Raw genomic sequence first — 22876 nt, forward strand, 5'->3', positions numbered from 1 at the left:
TCTATGCTACTCTGGTTGGGATTTACCTCTGTTCAGTCTTGCCTGCATGCCAGGAAGTGCTTTAGTCCAGTGTCATCACTTCACCTCCACCTAGTGCAAAAGACAACAAGGCTCCTGATTCTTTCAATATAGCAGGGTAGAAGAGGGTATTTCAGCAGGTGCAGGTGACCTAACTATTAAAGGTGACTATTAAGGCCCCACTTTCTTTTGCATTTGGCCACCCTATTAGGACTAGATGTTAATGGCTATAATAAATGTGTATATTTTAGATAATTTTGCCCAGCAAATATACTAATGCAAAATGGGAATCTCTTCTTCAAATGTAAAGTTAATTTACCAGATGTACAGACTTTCCTCTACACCTTACTAAAGTATAGATATGTCTCCTTTTATTATCATAAATGTACAAGACACATAAGCAGGACACAAAGTCCAACAAAAGCATCAAAACATAGACAATAATCTCAATGGGGTATTTTGATATCTAAAAAATTGCTTCCAGTAATTAACACACATAAGCCATTTTAAATTGGGGAGGATACATCCCTCTTCAGCAATCACATGCCGTTACCTGTTCATTTTGACTGCAGAACAAATGGATAGTCCTAATAATGTTCTCTGTTGGAGCTGCTTCCATTCTTCTCTGCTTGTTACAAGTCCAGAAACACACCTGCTGAGTTTCCTCCCTTCCCTCCACAAGAGATACAACGAGGAAGTGCTGTGAATAACTGACAGCTCTTCTGACCTATGAGAGGTCTTGTTCCTGGTTTGACCAGCCAATCCATGTGATGGGGGTGATAGGTACCTCTAGCAGCCACCAGGTTTGCAGGCTCAACTGTGTGTCTGTCCCAGGTGAGGAAGTTTGCAGAGCAACATGGAAACAGGTGAGGGGGGCATGGGAGGGGTATGTTAATCAGGGGTTAATTGCATTTCTGAGCGGGTCACCCTTCCCTTTTCGTCTCTCTACTGTCTGTAGATTATTTTGTGCTAGGTCAGAGAGAGTTGCCAGGTAGAACAAGGGCGTTAGGTATGAGAAGGTTTACCTGCAGGTAGCAGGATGCAATTTAATGCAGGTGCTTTCGGGAGACCTGTCCAAGGTGCTGAAACTTCCCACTCCACTCAAACTCGTTCAGAAGCGACGGTTGTTGAGAAGTTGCCTACTAGTGGCCTTGTATCAGAATTGGGGCGTGCCCCATATCTTGTCCTCTCCCACAAGGGTTTCTGCGGTCCCCGCCCCCGTGCTGTATCTCTAATGGAAGAGATGACATCACTTATTTATTAAGGTCAGGTCACTCCGCACGCAGGCTTCATTCCAGCTAATGTGCAGGCAAGGAAACGGCGGCGGGGGTGGGGAGAGACTGGGGCTTGCCTATCAGTGATGCAGAGTAAGCTGGAAAATCCCCCTCTCTTCCCCTGAGTGATTACATAGCAAAAGCAGAGAGATCTCCATCTTCCCGGACTGAACAGCCGTGTAGAGGAACAAATGCCCACGCTTGGGACATAGTCTCTTTTAAGGCTTCTTATTGAGAATGTCACAATGAGCAAAAGCTTTGGCTGTTGCATACTGCTTTATACTGGGTGGAATGCAAAGCTTCCAGGATATTCAGCAAAGAGCATTAAGAGATCAAAGCAGAATTCCTGCAGCATCTCGAGTTATTTACAAGCAAAGCTCTAAAAAGTATTAGTTTTTTGGGCAATTCATTAAAAGTTTTTGAATTTTTTTTTTTAAAAAATAGAAAATTATTATTTTCATATCTATACAGCAAGCTGAAAGCATTTCAGCTTGGCACTGGCTACTGTAAACTAGTGTACCCACTTCAAGCCACCCTAGTGTAATTCTTAAGCGGTAAATGCCTTGAGAAATATAAGCATATCAAGGTAGGGTTACTTCTGGTCTCAGCTGAACAAGTGCATATCCAGTCACGCTGTGCAAACCAGGAAGATTTGGTCGGGATAGCTCAGTCGGTAGAGCACATGAGGCTCTGAATCTCAGGGTTGTGGGTGAAAGATTCTTGCATTTCAAGGGGGTGGACTAGATGACCCTTGTGGTCCCTTCTAACTCTAGAATGATATGATTCTATTAAATTGCCAAGCCATAAACCTGGAGATACATCACTGAAATCAACAGATGTTTTTAGACTAAAAGTGCTAAAATAGAATCACACTGTGACACTGGAAGGAAAAGAATCTGATCCATTTTCTTTTCAGCTTTAATTTTTCTACATTTAGCTAGGTCAGCCATAGTCAAACAATATTATTCCTGCTTTTTATTCTACATAAATTCCATGGAACACAACAGTCCCACTACAATGGAAATGTTTCAAACAACGTTTGCAACATGCTTATGTCTTACTGTAAAAATGTCTTCATCCACCATATTGCTTAGATAATAAATATGAAGTGCCTTCATGTCTAAAACTGTTGAATTAGCATTAGACCCCCCACACACACACCTAACTTCAAAGAGTGGATGCAGTGAGCACTGTGTGAAAGGTAGTAATATTTTTGTAAAAATTCTGCCAGCCACAAATTTCATTTTTTTAAATTTCATTTTCTCAACCTTGTGAGTGCAAAAATATTGTTATCACTGTCCTCAAAAGTTCAGGTACTAGAGGGACTGACTGAGGGTATGCTCCCTTGTCAAGGAGACTTCTGGAGTGCCATAAAACATGTTCTTGTTGCACCACGAACTCAAAAGAAATCCATGCAGCCATCCTAAACTTATTTACATAGAAATAAGTCCTGTTTAATTCAATGGGAATTGCTTCCAGTTAAATGTGCATAGGGCTTAAATTTGACTAAAGGCTTTAGGGTAAAAAAATGATAGTATTACTACTACTACTACTACTACCACCACTACTACTATTATTACAGAATACATGTCTGGAAGACAGAGAAAGAGCATGAATCTAAACCCATGAGAGGCAAGATGTTTTCATTGGATCCTGCATTTTAAAAATAGGTGAATTTTCCTAAGGACAATCCTCAGTGGTAACATCACCATCGACAACAACAAAATGAGTCTACGAGAGGTAATACTATGATTGAGGGAAACATGTCCAGCAACGGTTTCCGCTGGTGGGAAGCAACCTAAGGGGCCAAAATGTAACAAACTCGCCCAACTTTCCTGAAGGAATCAGGCCTAAGCGCAGTGTGCTTCTCCAACCCATCAAGAGACCCAACAGCGAGAGTCCTTCTGTGCATAACCAACACCCTGTCCTGCCATGGCATACACTCCTGATTCATTCCAGAGCGAAATCATTTACCCGACTCACTCCCGGGGCTCCAGCAGTGACATCAGCACTGCCAATCGCCTCCTGCTGAGCAGGCAGAACCGGCTCCTGAATGGGAACCTTCGGGACTACCGCACCTCGTCCCCCATGGGAAGAGTTATCCTCATCAATACACCCCTTGAAGGTACCGTTGGGGATGAAGGTGGGAGGTGGTAGTGTGCAAGGGACATGATTTCTACCTACATAGCCAAGCCAGATCCTGGCTGGATGGAGAGAGTTGGTATCATCCTTTTGCAAAGGAGTAGAGCCATAGCCAAATGGTGCTGTTTGTTCCTTTCCTTGCAAGATCAGTTGCAGATTTATGAGGAAGTTGCTGTGACCCAAGAGAGCCAATTAGCGCGCACACCTCATTGCCCTGCAATTTTATATACATTCCAGTATTAGTAAATAAGCCAATTATGTGATTAGGAAGTATCACAGTAATTAGAAACATGCATTTGTAATATGCATAATTCCAGGAAGTAAATGTTACCTCATGTTATATAGGATGGGGTTTTTTTTTGGCAATTATTTGGTGCAAAGAAATGAGGTGTTGGGGCAGAGATAAGAGGACATGGAGCAGTGGCAGACCTTGGGGTCTCAAAATTCAGCACCCCATACCTCTTGCCTTCCATACTACATTATAGTTGCAGTGGCCCCTATGGCACACCAAGGCTCCGCACCCAGTGCAACTGAACCAGCCGTGCTCCCCTAAATTAGCCTCTACATTGAGGGAGAGAGATAAAATTGATTCAGGCAGCTTCCCATAATGCTGAGCCTCAGCAAAACGGGACTTTCTACTATGCTGCCACTTTCTGATTGAGGACCAAAGAAGACACGGTATGAGAAGTCCATGAGCAGAACTGTGGATCCTTTTTAAACAGGGTGCATTTTAAACAGGCTCGAGCAGAGAGGGTGAGATACAGCTGGGTATACCTGTTCCAGGCCTCAGAGGGCTAGGCCAGCCAAATGAGGAGTGCCACCAGGCCTGCCAGACTTACACTGTTCAGGGTCTATAACTTTATTCTAACAAGACTCCTTCATCAGGCCTCAGACAAACTCTGCATGGGCCTGATTTTAGTTGTGAATTGCAACCATAGGGATCATAGGGTGAGGAAGAGCTAATTTGGATCAGGGCCATGATGGAGATAGAGCTTAACTTTCTCTGGGCTGCCCTCCCCCATTCCTCTATTTGCCCCAGGTAGCAAAACATATAGGTGTCATATAGAACATTTTACAGGCTCCTTGATATATAGAGGTCAAAATCTAGAGATTTAGAGGAGAAAAGGCTCCTGCCACCCCAACCCCAACCCCCTCCAATGGACTGATCTGTCTCCTCATTTGACCTTGCCCTGAACAAAGCCACTCCCATGGCTCCTATTAACATGTTGCAGTCATTTTATTACGGTCAATAGCCAGTGTCAAGATAAAAACACCAATTACAAAATTGAAAAGCTGAGAGCAAAATAAAATAGTATAAAATCACATCCACATAAAAAAGCAGTTCTAGTTGGGACTCTTCTGGAGCTGGCCATGTTCCCAGGGTGTGAAGGCATTTACAATATTGCTGCCAGATAGGAGAAGAGGAGGGGGAGATGCTTGTTGCAGTTCTAGGTTTGTGTTGTGTGTATTGTAATCATTTATATTAGACAGGACATCCATGTGTGCATTGACAGAGGAGATACACTTTGACAAACGCTCCCATGTCTCCCTAGGAAGTAAACTGTCAGAGATTTCATGGCATGCCCTCCAGCCTGCCCAGATGTCATTTCTGGGTCTGGTGGACCCACAATGGTGGGGAAGAGAGGCTAAAATGCAGAGTGTGGGGAGGTGTGGCATATTTCTCTTGCAATTCTTTCTACTATCACTTTCCCAGTGTTATGGTAGAGGATCATGAGTAGCTCCTTTTGCTGGTCATTCCAGCGCAGTGAGTGTCCTTAGTGGTGTCATTTCATAATTATATCATGCTGTATCCCCATGACAGCTAACAGTGATGAGAGTGATGCCATCAATGCCATTACGGTGGATAAAAGCACAGATGGGAAGCTGGGCTTCAGTGTGCGCGGAGGCTCGGAGCATGGCCTGGGTATCTTTGTCAGCAAGGTGGAGGAGGGCAGCAGTGCAGGTAAGCAAAATCTCTCCAACCCTCCCAGCCTTAAAAACAGACAACAAGCTGCTCGGGTGTTCTGTCCATAAAACAAGGACTTCATTCTAGTCCCTGCAACACTGGCAAAATCACCTAGACTTAAATCTTTGCCAGCAAGTGGTCTTCCAGTGCTGACCAGTTCTTCTTCAGGACCTAACCCATGTCTGCAGGTTGCAGTAAAACCCAAGCAAAGTAATTTATTTGAGACAATGTTTATGTGTCATGTTGCTAAGTAGTTCTGGAAGCATATCAGTATAGAATTCCATGACATCGCAAAATGTCAGATTCTCCAAGAGCCATGCATACAGGTCTTTAGAGCTCCAGTGAAGAATTAGTCTTTTAAACAGAGAGAGAAAATATGCTATCAAGGCTATTATTATTATTTATTACATTTTTAGCCCACCTTTCCCCCAAGGAACTCAATGTGGTGTACATGGTCCTCTCCCTCCTCTGAGGGGAAAGGGCCAAAGAAGGAAATTATAAAGAAAAAGGCTGCTGTTGTTATATAAATAAACTGGGAATATAAAGGAAGGGGATAAGAGAGAAAAGCTTTTACAGGCGGAAGAAGCAAATGTCTAAGGACCAAGGAGGAGAGATGAAAGAAACTTGTAGTTGTGGGAGAGAGGCAGAAATTAGGTAGAAGTTGAGTGTGAAAAGCGAGTGGGAGAAGAAATTACAGAAGATGGGTAAAAATACTTTTAGGGTCCTGTGGGAATGGGGAGGGGAAAATATGTTTTAAAGTTTTTTCCACTTGGAGCCCCTGAATTAGCAAATCCTACCTGAAATGAGGAGGCCCTCACAATGTCTTCGTAGCAAATTATGTACTTAGCATGAGGAAAACTGACCCCTTGAACTCCTTGCCACAAGAACAATGCTGTGGCAGAGTTTAATCATTTCCAAAGATGGATTTGATATCAGTGGGAAACAATGTCAGTAAATGCCAGCTGTTTTTTTCCAAACTCTGCTTCCTGAACCATCATTTAGTGACTGAGGTAGACCTCAGTAGTTTTCAGCTGTTTCAACTAGGAGTAGAAAGTTTGAGAAACCTTGCCTTACTCTAAAATGTGTGTGCTATATACTTTTATAGTTTGTCATTTTAGTAATACTGTAAAAATATATATATTTTAAAAAAGAAAACCAGGAAAGAGAAACCCTCTCTAATCCTTAGCCCAAGTTGAGTTACCTGTATTTAATACCAACAGAACAGGCTGGGCTGTGTGTTGGAGATAAAATCACAGAGGTGAATAGTGTGAGCTTGGAGAACATTACAATGGGAAGCGCAGTCAAAGTCCTGACAGGGAACAACCGGCTGCGGATGGTCGTGAGACGCATGGGCAAAGTGCCAGGGATAAAGTTCTCCAAAGAAAAGACCACATGGTAAGCGGAACTGCCTGCTATGGTGACACCCTATTGTCAGCAGGCCCTTGGGTAACCAAAAATCACAATGTGTTGTTTGTAAGGGCCGAGGGAAGTGTGCTGGGCTCAGCGGAGCAGAGAAGGTGCGATCGGGTTTCGTGAGAAGCAAGGAGATGCTATCGGGATGAACTCTGACCAGGGCGCAGGAGAGGGACGGGTCAAGGTGACCTGGGGTTACTGGGCTAAATGCTCCCCTCTGACTTAGGGCTCTTCCAGACTACTGCTGTTTCCAGGTGGGGTTCAATCACATACAGTTGCACTGCTTGGGTTGTGTTTACATCATACTTTTTAAAGCACATTCAAAGCATGCCGCCACCTTCACCAAAGGATCCTGGGAACTGTGGTCTACCCCTCACAGAGCTAGCATTCCCAGCACCCTTAGCAAACTACAGCTCTCAGAATTCTTGCAGGGAGGGCAAGGTGCTCTAATTGCGTTTTAAAGGTGTGTTGTGCAGCCAGCTGTAGTTGACTAGGATGTCATGCAACGATCCCTCAAAACAGGGTTGCCATATTTCAAAAAGTATAATTTATGACACCCGCAAACTATTTTTTAGGAAGCCACCAAAATTGTAGAGCTTTTTAAGGAAACCACCAAACTAATTGGGGGGGGGACCTACCCCCAAAATAGTGATTTTAAGCTTTTGGAGCTGTTTCCGCTGCTTTTTCCATCGCATTGTCATACATCTGGGTTTTCCCTGACATTTTGCCGTTTCGGTAAAATCCCCCTCGCCGACGCCATTTTTACACCTGAAAACCAGGATGTGTCAGGAATTTTGCTGATGTATGGCAAGCCTACCTCAAAAGATCTGAGTTTTTGTATTAAGGAAAGTAACAGGAAAATGCATTGGAAAATATGGGCTAACTCCTGCTTTTAGGTAACATCGCCAAAGCTCTCTGCAGACAAATTGGGATGAATAAACAGGCCATTAAAACACATGGGGAAATGAGGCTGGACACGGGCTTTCTGCATAATATGTAGGTAGGAAATGAATAGTGAGGAGCAGAGGGCTGGGAAATCATTTGCTAATGTGAAAGAGGAAAACAGAAGAGGATCAAGGGGGCATGCATGGGACTCTGTAAGCAGCAGGGCTGGATCAAAGCCTTTAGAGCCCCTAAGCACTGAAAAGATTTCGGTGCCCCCATATGCAATTCAAAATCAAACAATGCTAAACTGTAAAACAACATGTTATTTCTGGAAATGACACAAGACATGTTGAAATTAAAATAGCTTCTTTCTAAGTTTTCTGATTGCAAAACTCTGGATAAATTCATCAAAACTGACTTGATGAAGCACATTCGCTTCCATAAGTCCTCTCTCTCTGAGGACTTTTTATTCATTTCAGCTGAGGAAAAAGCATTATTCACAGCATTCATAACCCGATCTCTACAGTTGGAAGTGCATATTGTGTTCAGTCTTTCATTACTGTGAAAGATCCACGACTGAATTTTATGTTTTCTGTTTCATTAAACTTCGTGACCTATAACAGTAGAACTGCTGTAGTTGCCCACAAAAGATTCAAGTTAAAGTCCTGGGAGTATGAGTCAGCTAGCTTTTGGGAATCTTGTAACTATCGTACATCAGATAAGTCTATATTATTTAGAAAATTAAATCCACTTGATACTTCTTCACATACATTTCACTTCTCTTCATATTAGCTTCAGGTGTATCAGTTATATCACAGTAAGTAGATACATGAAATTTGTCTCTAAGATTCAGGTGCTGTTTCTGATGCACTGGTGCATTTGCTTGTTTTTTCCTGATTTGCTTGCAGGACTGGCCTACTTTGTAGTTAATGTCAGGGAAGGGATCTTCTGGTATGCCGTCAGATCTTTTGAAACCATTCCTCAAAGTGTGCAACTGATCTGCTAATGATTGACAGGTCTGCACAGGTTTTCAAATCCTTCTTAGTGGTAGCCCCTGTGATTGTGGAAATGTTTTCTCAGGGAGGTTTGGCTGGTGCCAAGCTTTTGTGCAAGCTTTGGCACACTCTTCTAATCTAGTTTATCGTGGGGGGGGGGGGCCTTTCTCACTGCTTTTGTTTTAGGTTATACTTGTTGGTGATTATCATATTATTGCGCCACAAACTAGGCCCAAAATACAAGACCCGTGCTTCTTCACACTCCCTCCTTTATAGTTGCTTTTAACCATTTGTCCTTGTTTCTATCTTTTTAAGTTATGTATGATATACCTTTTAACTACTAGCTTTTATTCCTTACCTGTTTTAAGTCTTATGTGTTCTGTTTATCCATATGTTTTATCTTATGCTGGTCTGTGACTGAAATAAAGTTTGATACTGATACTTGCTCTATTACGTCAGCTGCTCTGAAGGGTGGGATATAAACAGGGCTTTTTTTCGGCGGGAACTCACTTGAACTCAGTTCCGGCACCTCTCAGGTAGGTCCCATTGCAATTCTAAGAGAACGAGGGAAATAGCACTGGACATAAGTTTCCTAAAATACAATACATCATCCCCCGATCCAGATGGAGAGGTTCTCTTCTGAAACCATAAAGGCCCAGGCTCCAGCCTGCTTGTCAGTCAGAAACACACTTATGGAAAAGATATGGGTGGGACATGGTTGCATAAAACAGAGGAAGTGAGTAGACATGCTCAAAGTCCCTGTTAAAAGCATGTTCTGGAGACATGTTTTGGTGTGTTGGGTGTCAGCCCTAACAAGCCCTGATTCAAATAAAGCTTTGTTCCAGAGGTGGCCATATGCTAGTGTGGCTGGAGCCACCCCACATTGCTTTCATTCTCTTTCTGTCTCACACATGGACATATTAATTCTCATTCTCTCTCTCTCTCTCTTCCCCTTCCTCAGCCCCATTCCCCCACATGGCAATTGTCCCTAAGAGGGAAAAGCTCCCATTTGCATCCATGGAAGCTTTCCTCTAAGCCTATCTGCCACATGGGGAGAGCTATTTTTCTCAGGGTGGTAGCTGGGGTAGGTGGAAGAAGAGTGAACCCTCCTTGTGTACAAAAAATAAATAAATCACTCTGTTCCTTGGGTCTAAGTCTCAGTTACAGTTGTTCAACATCCAGATTGCAATTATGTTTACGTTCTGCCTGCCACCTATGGGCTTATTGATTTTCCAAGTTCCATTCAAAAATATTTCAGCAGAGTCCAGAATACTTGGTGAATTCTTTATCTCGCCACAGGGTTGATGTGGTGAACAAGCGCCTGATTGTGGAGAGGAGTGGCTCAACTCCATCAGACACGAGCTCTGAGATTGGGAGGCGGCGGATCATTCACCTGTATACCACCTCTGATGACTACTGCTTGGGTTTCAACATCCGTGGGGGGAAAGAGTATGGCCTTGGTATCTACGTCTCCAAGTAAGTCTTGAGGCTTGTCCACACTTCCACTTAAAAGCATGAGTCTGAGTGGTTTTCTGCTCACCCCACTCAGTTCTCAGGGAAAACCCACTCTTTAGTGCTCTTTGAGCAAACATCAACCCAGAAAAAAATCCTGAATTGCCTTTGTTCTGATTGAGCACTAAAGAGCTGTTTCACACTGGAGCTTGCCACTTTTAACTGTTTTGGAATCTTGATACCACCTTGGCTGAGTACACACCATACATTTAAAGCACATTGCTTCCCCCAAAGAATCCTGAGAACTGTAATTTATTCCTAACTGAGCTACAACTCCCAGTACCCTGAACAATCTACAATGTCCAGGATTCTTTGGAAGAAGACATGTGCTTTAAATGTATGGTTCGTATGCAGCCTAAGATTAGGTTTACTATCCCTGCATAATACTTAGGACCCATTTCTATTAAGAAGCTCCAGCCATAATGATATGATACGATTCTTTGTAGAAATACAGTGGTGCATTGTAGAATTTGTTTTGCTTGCTATCCTTGCTCACTCTGCAAGCCGCAGAATAAACTACCAGAGCTAGCTTAAACCTCAATTATGCATGTTTACTTGGGTGTAAATCTTATTAAACTTACTGGATCTGTTTAATAGGTGCTCTTTAACACCCTTGATCCACCTTTTAAATGTAAAATTGGGTTAGGTATATCATGAGAAAAAGATAGATTTCCCCCCACTCTTTTGGTACAGGGCTGTGACTGTAATGGTTATTCAATCTTATTTGAATTTGATACCAAATATAGATCCTTCTTTCAGGTTAATTAATCTAGAGTAAAATTGCCGTATCTTGTGTCTGTAGTATTATCTTGTGTCTGTGTAGCATTTGTATGCGACTGTAGCAGCCCTCTTGCCTCTTGTATTTAGACTTTTTCAATCAAGTTTGTTCAGTCCCAAATGCATGCAGCCTCAGAGAAGCCACAGCTGATGTCACCTTCTGTAGCATGACCACATCATTAGATTTGATCCATGGCTTTCTATGAACTGGGGACAAATAATCTTCAGCTCTGAATATGTTTACGGGGCTTACGCCAATCTTCCACAATTAGTTTAAAAGCTGGGTCATTTCAATAATTTACTGAGACATTGGTGAATTTATTAGAAGGAGTCGCTCACATCCTGGCTATTACCTCCAATCTAATCCCGGGATTTGCAAATCTTTCCCCAGACAAATTCCGTCCCCGGAATGTCCCCAAATTTGTCCCTGGGAAACATGGCAGCGGCAGCCTCAGCAGCCCGGAGCCAGTCTGTTAGCGGGCGGGTGGCCATTGCACAGGAGGGGCGCAAGGGGCGCGGTTTCTCTGCTGGGCAAGGTGCAAAGCCCTTCTTTCGCACCCTGTGAAACATAAATGCGCAGACTTTTTAAAAAACTGGGCAATGGCGCATCGCACACCCATGACTCCCCCGATCTCCTGCCCCCTTCCCCCTTTGTTTTGACAGATCGGGGGAGGCTGGGGAGCCACGGGTGGGTAGACATTGCCCAGTTTTTTAACAACTCTGCGCATTTATGTTTCTCAGGGTGAGAAAGAAGGGCTTTGCACCTTTATACAATATGCATGTGTGCTTGGGCCCAGGGTCTTTTGCCTCACCATCCCCACTACTGACTCCCTGTTGCTACTCAGCTTCCAAAAAAAAAAAGGTGTCCCCGGATTCATTGAAAAAAATCTGGTAACCATAATCTAAAGAAAAGGTAAAAAAGGCTCTTCTGTTTTCAGAATCAATTCTTAACACCTCAGTCTCCTTTGAGAGCCATGAGGGAAAGTGCCTTAGAGGGACATGCCTTCCAGTTATGCTAGGAGGAACCAGAGTTGTTGCACCACTCTTATTGTCATAGAATCCTGGGACTGGAGAGTTGGAAAGGCCCAACGGGTCATTAGGCCCAACCCTCTGACAGCCTCCCCCTCTCTGTTGACCAAGAACATGTTCTAGTTCCCCTTGTCCTGTTCACTTGACTTGGAATGCCTTGTATACCTGCCCAAAGCCTCACTGTTCCCATTCAAGAATAATCATCCTAATGTCGTATCGTTCCCAGAGTGGATCCCGGTGGGCTTGCTGAGCTTCATGGGGTCAAGGTCGGCGACCAAGTCCTTGCAGCCAACGGAGTCAAGTTTGACGACATCAGCCATAGCAAGGCAGTGGAAGTGCTAAAGGGGCAGACCCACATCATGCTGACCATCAAGGTGAGGCCTGTGCCTTGCCAAGTGCTGGGCCAAGATTGGGATAGGAAGCGGTGTTACTCTATTGGAAGATGACCCAGTGGTCCCATTACTATGGGAGGTTAGGGCCATGAGTAAAGGTAAAGTTAAAGGGACCCCTGACCATTAGGTCCAGTTGTGACCGACTCTGGGGTTGCGGTGCTCATCTCGCTTTATTGGCCGAGGGAGCCGGCGTACAGCTTCCGGGTCATGTGGCCAGCATGACTAAGCCACTTCTGGCGAACCAGAGCAGCGCACGGAAACACCGTTTACCTTCCCGCCGGAGCGGTACCGATTTATCTACTTGCACTTTAACGTGCTTTCGAACTGCTAGGTTGGCAGGAGCAGGGACCGAGCAACAGGAGCTCACCCCGTTGTGGGGATTCGAACCGCCAACCTTCTGATCAACAAGTCCTAGGCTCTGTGGTTTAACCCACAGCACCACCCGCGTCCCTAGGGCCATGAGACAAGGCACCAATATCCTGATTGCTGGGTATTGTCAGAGTTCTCACCAGCTCCCATAGTCAGCTTCCTACAGGTGTAATCTCTTTCTCTACCTAGTCAGACATAGGATACATCCTTTCTATGGCTGAGCAGAGAGCGTGGCACCCTGGCCTAGGAAAATGGCACTTTATAAATAAGTAGGCTACAAAGGGCCAGGGAGCAAAGACTACTATTTTGATAAAGGGCTGATCCACACTTTTGCTTGACCCTTCTTTTTGACCATATTGTGTACCCATTAATTCCCCAGTGTTTGAGAGCTTTTCTCTTTGTTCTGCAGCTGTCCCTAGCAAAAATCCGATCTTACCCACTGAACTGAAGCTCAGTTAAACAAAATCTCTCTTCAGATTTTCTGCACATCTAATCAGATCTGATTCAGTGGGTGAGATTTTTACAAGACATGGCTACAAAACCAAGAGGAAAGCTCTTGAATTAACTGGTATAAAATACAATCAAAAGTGGAAAGAAAGTGGAAAGTGGAAAGAAAGTAAAAAAATATGGGTCAAGCAAAAGTGTTGATGAGCCCTTAGGAAGTGGTAGCTGCTAGAGGTGGAAAGCAGAAGCCCTCCATTTCTGCTCAATGTGCCCCGAAAAAGAGACCATGCCCTCTAAGAAGTTGCTTGCCAAAGCAGCAGCACTGAAGTCTCTTTCTTGCTGCCTTCTGTGACGCCCAGCAACTCCCTCCCCAAGACGCTGTGGGACCCAGACTCTTGAGACTTAGCAGATTCAGTTTCAGCTGGGAAGGGACCTGGCAGTAGGGGATGCATTATTTATCAAAGTGTCTCTCCGCCTGGGATCGGGTTAGCCTCTGAAGACACCGCTCAGTGCTGGGCAGGCAGCAAATGATCCCATGACGTGTTGTGTCTGTCTTCTGTGCTTTCCATCTAGGAGACGGGGAGGTTCCCTGCATACAAGGAAATGGTGGCTGAGTATTGCTGGCTCAACAGATGTAAGACACAAATGCACATTTTCTGTCTACATTAATATGCTGGGTGTTGCTTTGCTAAGGATGAGTAAGGAGTGCCAGAGAATTCTGAAAGCAAATTGCTTTCCCTCCTTGCATTTCAGAAAACAATCCTCCTTCCTCCCTCACCCTTGCGTTTGGGCTGTTTGCAAAGAATGCAGTGTCATCAAAAGACAAAACATGCAGAAAGAATAGCCCAGGAGTGGGTGCTGTGTTGCACAGACCATTGTTGATGGAGCTCAAATTCTCTCCTCCCAGTTGGCATTTTCACCCTTAAGGACATGCTTGCAATAGCATAGATCTATGAGTCTGTTGCATAAAGAAAGAAAACAGCAGTTCAGAGGAGCATAGGAAGATGCCTAATATTGAGTCAGGACATTGGTACAGTGGTACCTTGGTTCTCAAACTTGATCCGTTCCAGAAGTCCGTTCCAAAACTAAAGCGTTCCAAAACCAAGGCATGCTTTCCCATAGAAAGTAATGCAAAATGGATTAATCCATTCCAGACTTTTAAAAACAACTCCTAAAGCAGCAGTTTAACATGAATTTTACTGTCTAATGAGACCACTGATCCATAAAATGAAAGCAATAAACAATGTACTGCAGTCACACAATCTATCAATCAGTAGCTGAACTGGGTTCCACACAGTCACAAAAACAAAAAAGAGCCACAAAAACAAAAACGCAAAACAAATAGCAAAAACAGACAGACCTCAGCGTAACACTCAAAACGGAAGTGTGGCACTCAAATCAGAAGTGTGGCACTCCAAACGGAAGCGTAACACTTAAAATGGAGCAGTTTGCAAACCTGAACACTTACTTCCGGGATTGCAGTATTTTGGTTCCAAGTCATTTGAGAACCAAGGCACCACTGTACATCTAACTCAGTATCAGGTGGGCACACTCATAATCTCTCATGGCACACTCATAATCTCATTCCACACAGCAATAATAATAGCAGTGCTTGAACTATCTAGCACAACAATTGGGGTTGTTGTTTTTCCCCAGATACAAAGTTGTAGCACATTCCTTGCTGTGGAAAGGCAATATTCCCACAACAAAAGCAATGCAAGTCATTTGGCCTGTGTGCAATAATGGGTAGCTTCTGTGCATTTATTGTACTAACATGGATTGTCAAAACAGGAAAGACTCCTATAATACTCCTCTCTCTCTCTCTCTCTCTCTCTCTCTCTCTCTCTCTCTCCCCACACAGTGACCAATGGCCAGTTGCAGGAGCTGTCCCAGACCTCAGAATCCAGCTCCTCTGCGTCATCCTACTCCTCAGGGACCCCCTTCAGCTCCATGAATGGCCTGTTCATGGCCCCGATCCCCAGCTCAGCAGCACAAAGTTGCATGGTGGATGTTGGCATCTCTGCTGAACTGCCAGTCCAGAGACACACCTTGGAGAGAGCAGAGACCGCCATGCAGACTGATCCGCTGTCAGACGGTGCCTCCTATTCGGGGAGTCTGGTGATGGAGACCCGACGGGTTGTGGAGCCCTTGAAGATCCTGAAAGACACCGCCATCCGCACCGAGAGCCTCAAAGAGTCCTTCCGCTTGAAGAAGCACCGGCCCTTTGCCAGCAGAGAGACAACAGACCCCTCCCCTAAAACTGCCCTCCTTCTGGCACTCAGCCGTCCACGACAGCCCATCAAGAGATCGCAGAGCTATCTGACCATTTATGGTAGGTGCCATGGGATCGTTATTCTTACCATTCTTACCATGGTTCATGGAAACTGCAACAGGATTCCAGGCACCCCATTCCAGTTGCCCTCCCCATGTCCCGTTTCCCCCCAGGGAGCATTCCACACACATTGAGCATGCTCAGTCTTTATTGGGCTGCTGGGGTGATGGGGGTACCTTTCTGTTTTGACTACATAAATACTGGGAGAATTGAGATTGCTGCTGCTGTTATCATCATTATCATTATAGCAATAATGTAGTGTAAATCAGGAGGGTAGCAGTTTTGGAAAGCTTACATTTCCCTTCCCCTCCCTTTCATTTTACATTAATGCAACATTATTTTGATGTCAAATATTAAGTGTGGACCCAGGAAATAATTTTATGGAGGAAGAAGGGGAGAGGGATAAGGCAAAGAGAAGAGGATTAGACAAATTCATGGAAGAGAAGTCTATCAATGGCTACTAGCCATGGTTGTGTTCTACTTCCACTGTCAGAGACTTTACACCTCTGAATATCAGCTGTAGGGAATCGCAGGTGGGCAGAGTGCTATTGCGCTCCTGTCCAGCTTGCAGCCTATCCACAGGGATTTGATTGACCACTTCTCTCCTAGGGAGTTCTGAAAATGTACCTTATTGCTAAACAGTCCTGGCCCTTAATATGTAGGCAGAGAGGAGAAAATCCCATGGCACATCTGAAAGACACTGGTCTGGGCATTTTGTTCCATCATGCAGAAGGTTTCTGGCCCCCATTTAATAGGCCAGAAAGTTACAGAGTCAGAAAGTTACATAACCAGATACCTTTTCTTCTCCTTCTTAAAATGGTACCCACAATACGCTGTCAATGGGGCTGGAGTGGGGAAGGATCATATTTTGGGTTATCCCAGGGCTATGATCTTCAGGTATGACTTTTTGGATTCTTGCCCCAGAGGAGAAACGCCAGAGGAAGAAAGAGAAGCCGGTCTCCTCGGAGAAGAAGGCCACGCTCCAGCGCTCCAAAACCCTCATGAACCTGTTCTTTAAAAGCACCCGGACAGGGAAGCCAAGCTCGGCAGCTGGGTCACCAGAGACACAGAGGCGGTCCAAATCCCCAGCACGGTCTGATGGCGAGAAAGGTAACAAAAAGATGTTCTGTTTCTAGCATCCTCCAGAGAGCACAGTACTCTGGCTCTTGAATCTGGTCCTGCTTCACTGTAAACTTGCGCATGGCAGCAAGGTCCACTGAGATTTTTGGTGGGGAGAAGAGAACCTTTAACTACAAGGCTTTCCCCCTTTATTGGGCAGGGACAGAAACAGGGAGAATAATAGATTGTCAAGTGTGTGAGCGTTTCCCCTCACAGAGGTAAAATTCCCAGTGACCCTTAACAAACTACAATGCTCAGAAAGGGCAAGAGTGTGTTTTGAATGTGCTTCAAAGCTTATAGTGTGTACACAGCCTGAATGTGATTGCCAGCCAGCAGGCAGCGGAACCAATCACCATTCCTATTTATATCAACAGCTGAGCTGGAGAATTTCTGTTCCTTTCTTGGCTGTCCATTTCTCTCCGCACGCCATGACCAAAAGAGAAGGCCCCAGGATTTGGCCTAGCCAAGATTAGGGGCCCATTTTACCAGGTGGACGTAGACTGGGCTGTTGGTTCATTTACTAGAGCACTGAGAAACAGCATCTTCCATTCTGTGCTAAGGGCTTTTCCATTTGGCCTTTCATCCTTTCTACTGGTTGGGAGGTTCTTGCCCCGAGCAACAAAGGAGCACAATGGAAGTGCATTTGCCAAATGCTGATGCTTTGGTGTGAAGCAGCTAGAGCAGGAGTCTGTCTACAGGCAGGAAGGTGGCCAGAGTCAGTCTGTGGGGCACAAGAATCCTCTGGAGGTCACGTTTGGCAGAACAAGTTGTCATAACCCTTGCTTCAGCATTTCATCACTAAACTGGAAGTGCCAGGAAAAGTCTCTAGGAAACATGGGGAAATGTGGCACAGAGAATTGTACTGTATACTGGCCTGTCTCCCTATGTCAGGGGGGAGGAGCCTCAGGGCCAGGAGCCAAATGTGACCCCTTCTCCAGATCTCTCTCTCTCTGGTCCTCAGAAACTCTGCTCAGGCCCTGCTCCACACTTTTCTAGTTATTTTACCTGGCTGGGCTGGGTCCCTGAAGTGCAAGAATACACTTTGGCCACATCCACCACTGGTATGTGGGCCCTGGAAGGTTTGACCATGAGGGAATAGGGTCTTCTTCAGACATCTTTTCTGTGATTATTTGTGCTCATGATGCTATTGGGGCAGTCATACACCATTCTGCTTTTGCTGCTGTTTGCACTTGCAAAGGTCCAAGGCATGCATACTGCTTTGTGCAGTCAGTGCACATTCTGTAACTCGCTGCTGAAATCCTGTAACTTTTCACACCACAAATGTTTGGAGCGGGGGGCATCATTTCACTTGTGTTGCACTAGACGCAGACGTGCCCCTCTATATGGTAAGAATGCAGTAACATTGGGGAAACATCGCAGGACAACTAAGAAAGCAGAAAGATGTGTGGATAGCCCGGTATAAACCCATCACTAATGCACAATTATTCCACCGTGACTGGTTGAAGGACACACACATAAAACAATCTGTAGGGGCCAGTAGGTGGTATAGACAGCATTGTCTGTCAGACTTGCACAAATTGTAAGAAAAAACACTTCCCCAAAAGGCAGAATGGCAGTACAGTTTTCCTTTTCTCCCTTTTCATCAGATAGAGCAGAGACCAGTCCAAAATGGCCACCGCTTCCCTCCAATTTGCCCTTCTCCACTACAGATTCCAAACTATTTGTCTTTGCTCTTTCTTCCCATCTTACCCTCTTGCCTGCAGTTAGCGTCGTACAGAAGATTGTCACCCGCACTCTGAGACGGGGTAACTGAGCAACAAGCATGTAGCTTCACGTGAGCATGCCTTTGGAAACCTGTGCATGTGTGTGTTTTTGTGTTGATATCAATTGCCACTTCTTCACGCCTTTCCTTTCTCAGCTGTGAATGTACAACACCTGAACATCCCACATCCAAATCCAGCACCCTAACCATCTTCATCTACACTGGGGTGCTTGTGGGTACAGAATAACTTGCATGTGCAGTGCCAGTAGTTACCCACAGACATAAGATTTCAAGTGCATGCGTGCATTTCAGGCTTGTGGTTCCAGGTGGCTAATGGCCTCATGCTTTGTTATTCCCGGATTATGTTTTTGCACTGACTTTCTGTGGTGCCCCTCCCAGAAAAAGGCCGCCTTTTCCCCTCCTTGGGCTCCTCTTCCCAGTACAACGGCACAGAGCGCAGCAAAGTCACCGAGAGCCACCTGCTGCTTATTGAAGACATGGCCAGGAAGCTGCTGATGGAGGATGAAGTGGCAGCTGTGCTGAGACACTGCACCCGGGTAAGGATGGAGGACAGCTGCCATGTGTGCCTGAATGGGCCAATCTCTCCCTTGATTGTGAAATGTCTTGCAACAACTTATGCTCTATAGTTGCCTCACTCTGCCTTCAGTTACGTTTGTACCTCTCTTCCGTAAGGCTGTGCTTTAAAGCATCCCATTTGTCCTGTTGCTGACAGGCTTCCCAGAAGCACCAGCTTGGTGACTACTGTGCCAAACAGGACGATTAACAGGATGGTCCAACATGAGGCTCTTGCGTTTTGTCTCACTCTGGCACATGGTTTGGCACCCATTGCATTCATTTAACTAAGAGTCTCTCATTTTGCTTTAAGTGTCATGGCTTCCCCATCAAAGAATCCTGAGATTTGTGATGTGTTGAAAATCTTCAAACAGTTCTTGGCTCCCTTAACAAACTACAGTTCCCAGGACTCTTGTTGGGGGGGAGAAGAGACACGACTCTTAAAGTGGAGTAAGAGTGTTTGTGGCCACAGTTGGTTTGCTTGCTTTTATTTGGAGCCTATTCTGTGCAGGCTTAGGGTGAAAATCTGGTAGGGCAAAGCAGGCATTGGCATGTCTGGCAATCCAACCTTCACTGCAGCTTTGAAGGTCTTACATACCCTCAAACGCATCAAAGGCAAAAACCGGGATGCCATCTTCCCATTTTTTCTCACCAGAGGACAGTGGCCATTTTCGGTGCTTTGATCTTGCACAATTTTGCACTGCAATCCCCCCCCCCAAAAAACCCCAGTGTTTTTGGGCATGGGGTGCCATGCAAGATGGGGGAGTGTCGCTGTGCGTAATTGCACGCAGTCACAGCACCCAAAAAGGCCAGTGTCCTCTTGTGAGAAAAAATGTGATGTCCTGGTTTTTCTGGGATGCTTGCAGGGCATGGAATGTTTGCCCTCACCAGTTTGGTACCTCCTACTTCTCACCATTCCTGTTGGCCTTTGATGTGCCACTAGAGGGAGCTCTGATGCTAGCACATTGTTGAAACTCATTCCCAAGACTGCTTCTGGGAAGCCCAAGGAAGAGAGGGGGGCACTAATCTTCGTGCAGAGAGGGACAAATGAAACTAGGGCATGGAGAGGATTGCTTGATAGCCTGATGCAGCAGCCACCCTGAAACGGGTTTCTTTTTGCTAAGACCGCTAAGGGCAGGATTACTTATCGCTTATCAGGAATCCTATAAACTAATAAAGACTTCCACCTACAAGCATGCAATTCAGCCCTATGCATGTTGAATTGTGTTCACGGTGTGTGTGTGCTACATTCTCGTGTCTCTAGGACTGCAACCTTAAAATGCTTTATTAAAATGTTTAAGGATAGCATTCTGATTAAAATGGCTCAGTCTGCAGCAGTGGCGTAGCGTGGGTTGTCAGCACCCGGGGCAAGGCAAGTAATTTGCACCCCCTAACCCGTGGATTTGCGCCCCCTAACCCTAACCCCCAGATGTTGCGCCCGGTGTGGCCGGCCCCCCCTGCACCCCCCACGCTACGCCACTGGTCTGCAGATAGGTCCACTGTCTGTATTCTCTTAGATTTTCCTGTCAAGGGTCACACTCCCTTGGAGTAATCTGTTGGGGGCCACTTACAAACGGTGGGCAGCGCTGAAACCAGCAATGGGCAGAAGCAGAGCCCAATGTGGGGTGGCTACACATTTTTTTGTGCTCTTTCTGTAACACCAGCACCACACTGCATCTCTGACATGCCTTGTTCTCTGTCCCCCCTCCCAGCCTGACTCTTGTCAGAAGTCTGAACTGATTGCTTGCAGGGGGCTGGGGCCACACATTGCCCACCTGAAGCTAGGATGAGGCATATTAGTCCAACTTTGGGTCAGGGAGGGGGAACCACCTTTGGTCTGTGGCCCAGTTTTGACCTGCCAGGCCTCCCCATTTTCCCCAAATGAACACCTGCTTCACATCTGGTACAGCTGAAGATCCCAACAGAAAGCCGGATTGAACCCCCCAGCCATCCGTTGATGCCCAGGCAGTTCAATCCTGCTTATCCTGGGAGAGAGTTCCTTACGGAAAGCAGGATTAAACTCCCCACCCGTCAACTGAGCAACAAAGAATAGTAACGGGGATCAAGGGATCTGTTGCTGCTTCAAACTGAATAGCAAGATGGGGCTCCCATTTGATCTCTGCTGATGGTTACTTTCCCCCCAACACACAGTACATCCAAGAAAGTGGGGTAGAAGATCTGGTGAGGCCACTCCTGGCGATTCTCGACCGGCCCGAAAAGTTGCTTCTCCTCAGAGATATCAGGTAGGAACAGGAAGCAATAAACCGTGGGAGGCTGAACTGCACCACTAAACTCAGAGGGTGGGGAGAGGGAGCACAGGAGAGAAGTGCACATCACCCCAGCCTTGCCCAGGGTGCCCATTGCTTCCTTCTGGTGCTCTTTGGTTATTTGCCATGTTCTTCCCCCAAAACAGCTGCATTGCATGAGCAGATAGTTGAGCCACCAAACACCCATGAGTCTTCTCTCCCACTTTTTTTTTACAGGAGTGTGATCACCCCCACGGATCTGGGCCGTTTTGACAGTATGGTTGTGCCGGTGGAGCTTGAAGCTTATGATGCCCTGAAGAGCAGAACAGGTGGGGAAGGAACCAGCAAGGATCACAGGTGGAAGGAGGAGGGGGTGATGATGGATTGGGGGGGGGGCTTGTCAAAGCTCTCTTTCATTTTATGGATGCTAGAAGCAGTTGGTGGAAAACATTCCTATTCAAACGGGTTGCCACGAGGAAAGGATCATTTCAGTCTATTTATTTGTCCTGAAAAGAAAGCAAATGGGGTGATATGGGGAGAGCTCAGCTGAATCAACATTTCTTGCAAACCATCTGAATATTTATTCCAAATGACTGTTGATTTTTCTGCTCAGTTCTTCTTGGCACCAAGAGACAAAATCATGGGTAAAGCCAGGATTTATGTTGCGGGGAGGGGCAGGCTTCATGTTAGGGGGCAGAAACTTAGTTAAGTATTTTTATTGATCTACTTGATTTAGGGGGGCAGCTGCCCCCCTGCCCTCCTTAGCTACACCCATGGGCAAAATGGATGTAGTGCCATTCATGCAACTAGCAATTGCCCCGCGCAGTGTGAGAAAAGTGGCAGTGGACCCTTTGACTATCTAGGGGCCCCAGCCAGTTCCTTGGCTTGCCAGTCTCCACTGCTGGTTCAACCTATCCTGAGTGCCAGCAACTGAGCCTGGAGTTGCGTAAAGCAGGGAAGGGAAACGTGGTTCTTGAAGATGGGGCTGGGCTCCAACTCCCAAGATCCCAGATCCTTGGCCAGGGTGGCTGAGGCTGATGGAACGTGGAGTCCAGCAATACCTGGAAGGCCTCAGGTTCCCCCATTCTTAATGCAAAGTACGAGGGAGTTTCTGAACATGTACATAGCACATCCTCCTTCGTCACAGAGTGTGAGCTTAGCTTTGTGTATATATACATACATAATGCTCTCATGGGAGTAGGGCAAATAAGCCTTCTATAGAAGAAGGCCTGGCTTCCGAAGCCCCGGGAGCTCCTTTTTCTCTGGAAATTAACCCCTGAGGGGAAAGTAGCCAGGAAGAAGGGCTGGCCACGATGCCACCCAAGATCACTGTGCAAAAGAAAATGAAGCTCAATTTGTCCACCTTTTCCTCTTCACAGTGAGGTCACCTGCTCTCCGCCCAGCACAGCAAGAAACACCTCCCAAGAGACATCTCATCACCCCAGTGCCTGGTGAGTCCCCAGCCTTCATCCTTGGGGGGGTCACACGCACACTGTGCTTAAATGTAGCCCCCAAAATATTGTACTTAGGAATCGATGTGGGGGGAAAGACTTTGAGTTTGAGAGTGAGTTATAATACAGATGGCATTAATGTGTGCATTTTATTTCATTTGCAAGAGATGTTCTAGTTGCAGCGCTGGGGTTTCTGCAAAATGTGGGGTGTGTTTG

General features: G+C 45.7%; 2 protein-coding genes across 2 annotated transcripts in view; one reads left to right on the forward strand and one right to left on the reverse strand.

Annotated features, from left to right (window-relative positions):
• SFXN3 (sideroflexin 3) overlaps positions 1-22876 on the reverse strand; it is a gene marked incomplete at its 3' end in the record, with an annotated part of 178236 nt that overhangs the window by 27465 nt on the left and 127895 nt on the right. The gene's annotated exons all lie outside the window — the stretch shown is intronic.
• PDZD7 (PDZ domain containing 7) overlaps positions 2938-22876 on the forward strand; it is a 32233-nt gene continuing 12294 nt past the window's right edge. Inside the window, exons 1-12 of the mRNA XM_081006157.1 lie at positions 2938-3417; positions 5257-5397; positions 6621-6795; positions 9993-10169; positions 12238-12385; positions 13790-13850; positions 15078-15548; positions 16473-16658; positions 18790-18947; positions 21115-21206; positions 21447-21538; positions 22589-22660. Of these exons, the coding sequence (XP_080862283.1) occupies positions 3225-3417; positions 5257-5397; positions 6621-6795; positions 9993-10169; positions 12238-12385; positions 13790-13850; positions 15078-15548; positions 16473-16658; positions 18790-18947; positions 21115-21206; positions 21447-21538; positions 22589-22660 (1966 nt within the window). The 5' untranslated portion in view covers positions 2938-3224. The remainder of the gene's footprint in view (positions 3418-5256; positions 5398-6620; positions 6796-9992; positions 10170-12237; positions 12386-13789; positions 13851-15077; positions 15549-16472; positions 16659-18789; positions 18948-21114; positions 21207-21446; positions 21539-22588; positions 22661-22876) is intronic.

This window comes from Podarcis pityusensis (assembly GCF_964106645.2).
Source record: "Podarcis pityusensis genome assembly, chromosome: 5".
In the NCBI taxonomy this organism is placed as follows: Eukaryota; Metazoa; Chordata; class Lepidosauria; order Squamata; family Lacertidae; genus Podarcis; species Podarcis pityusensis.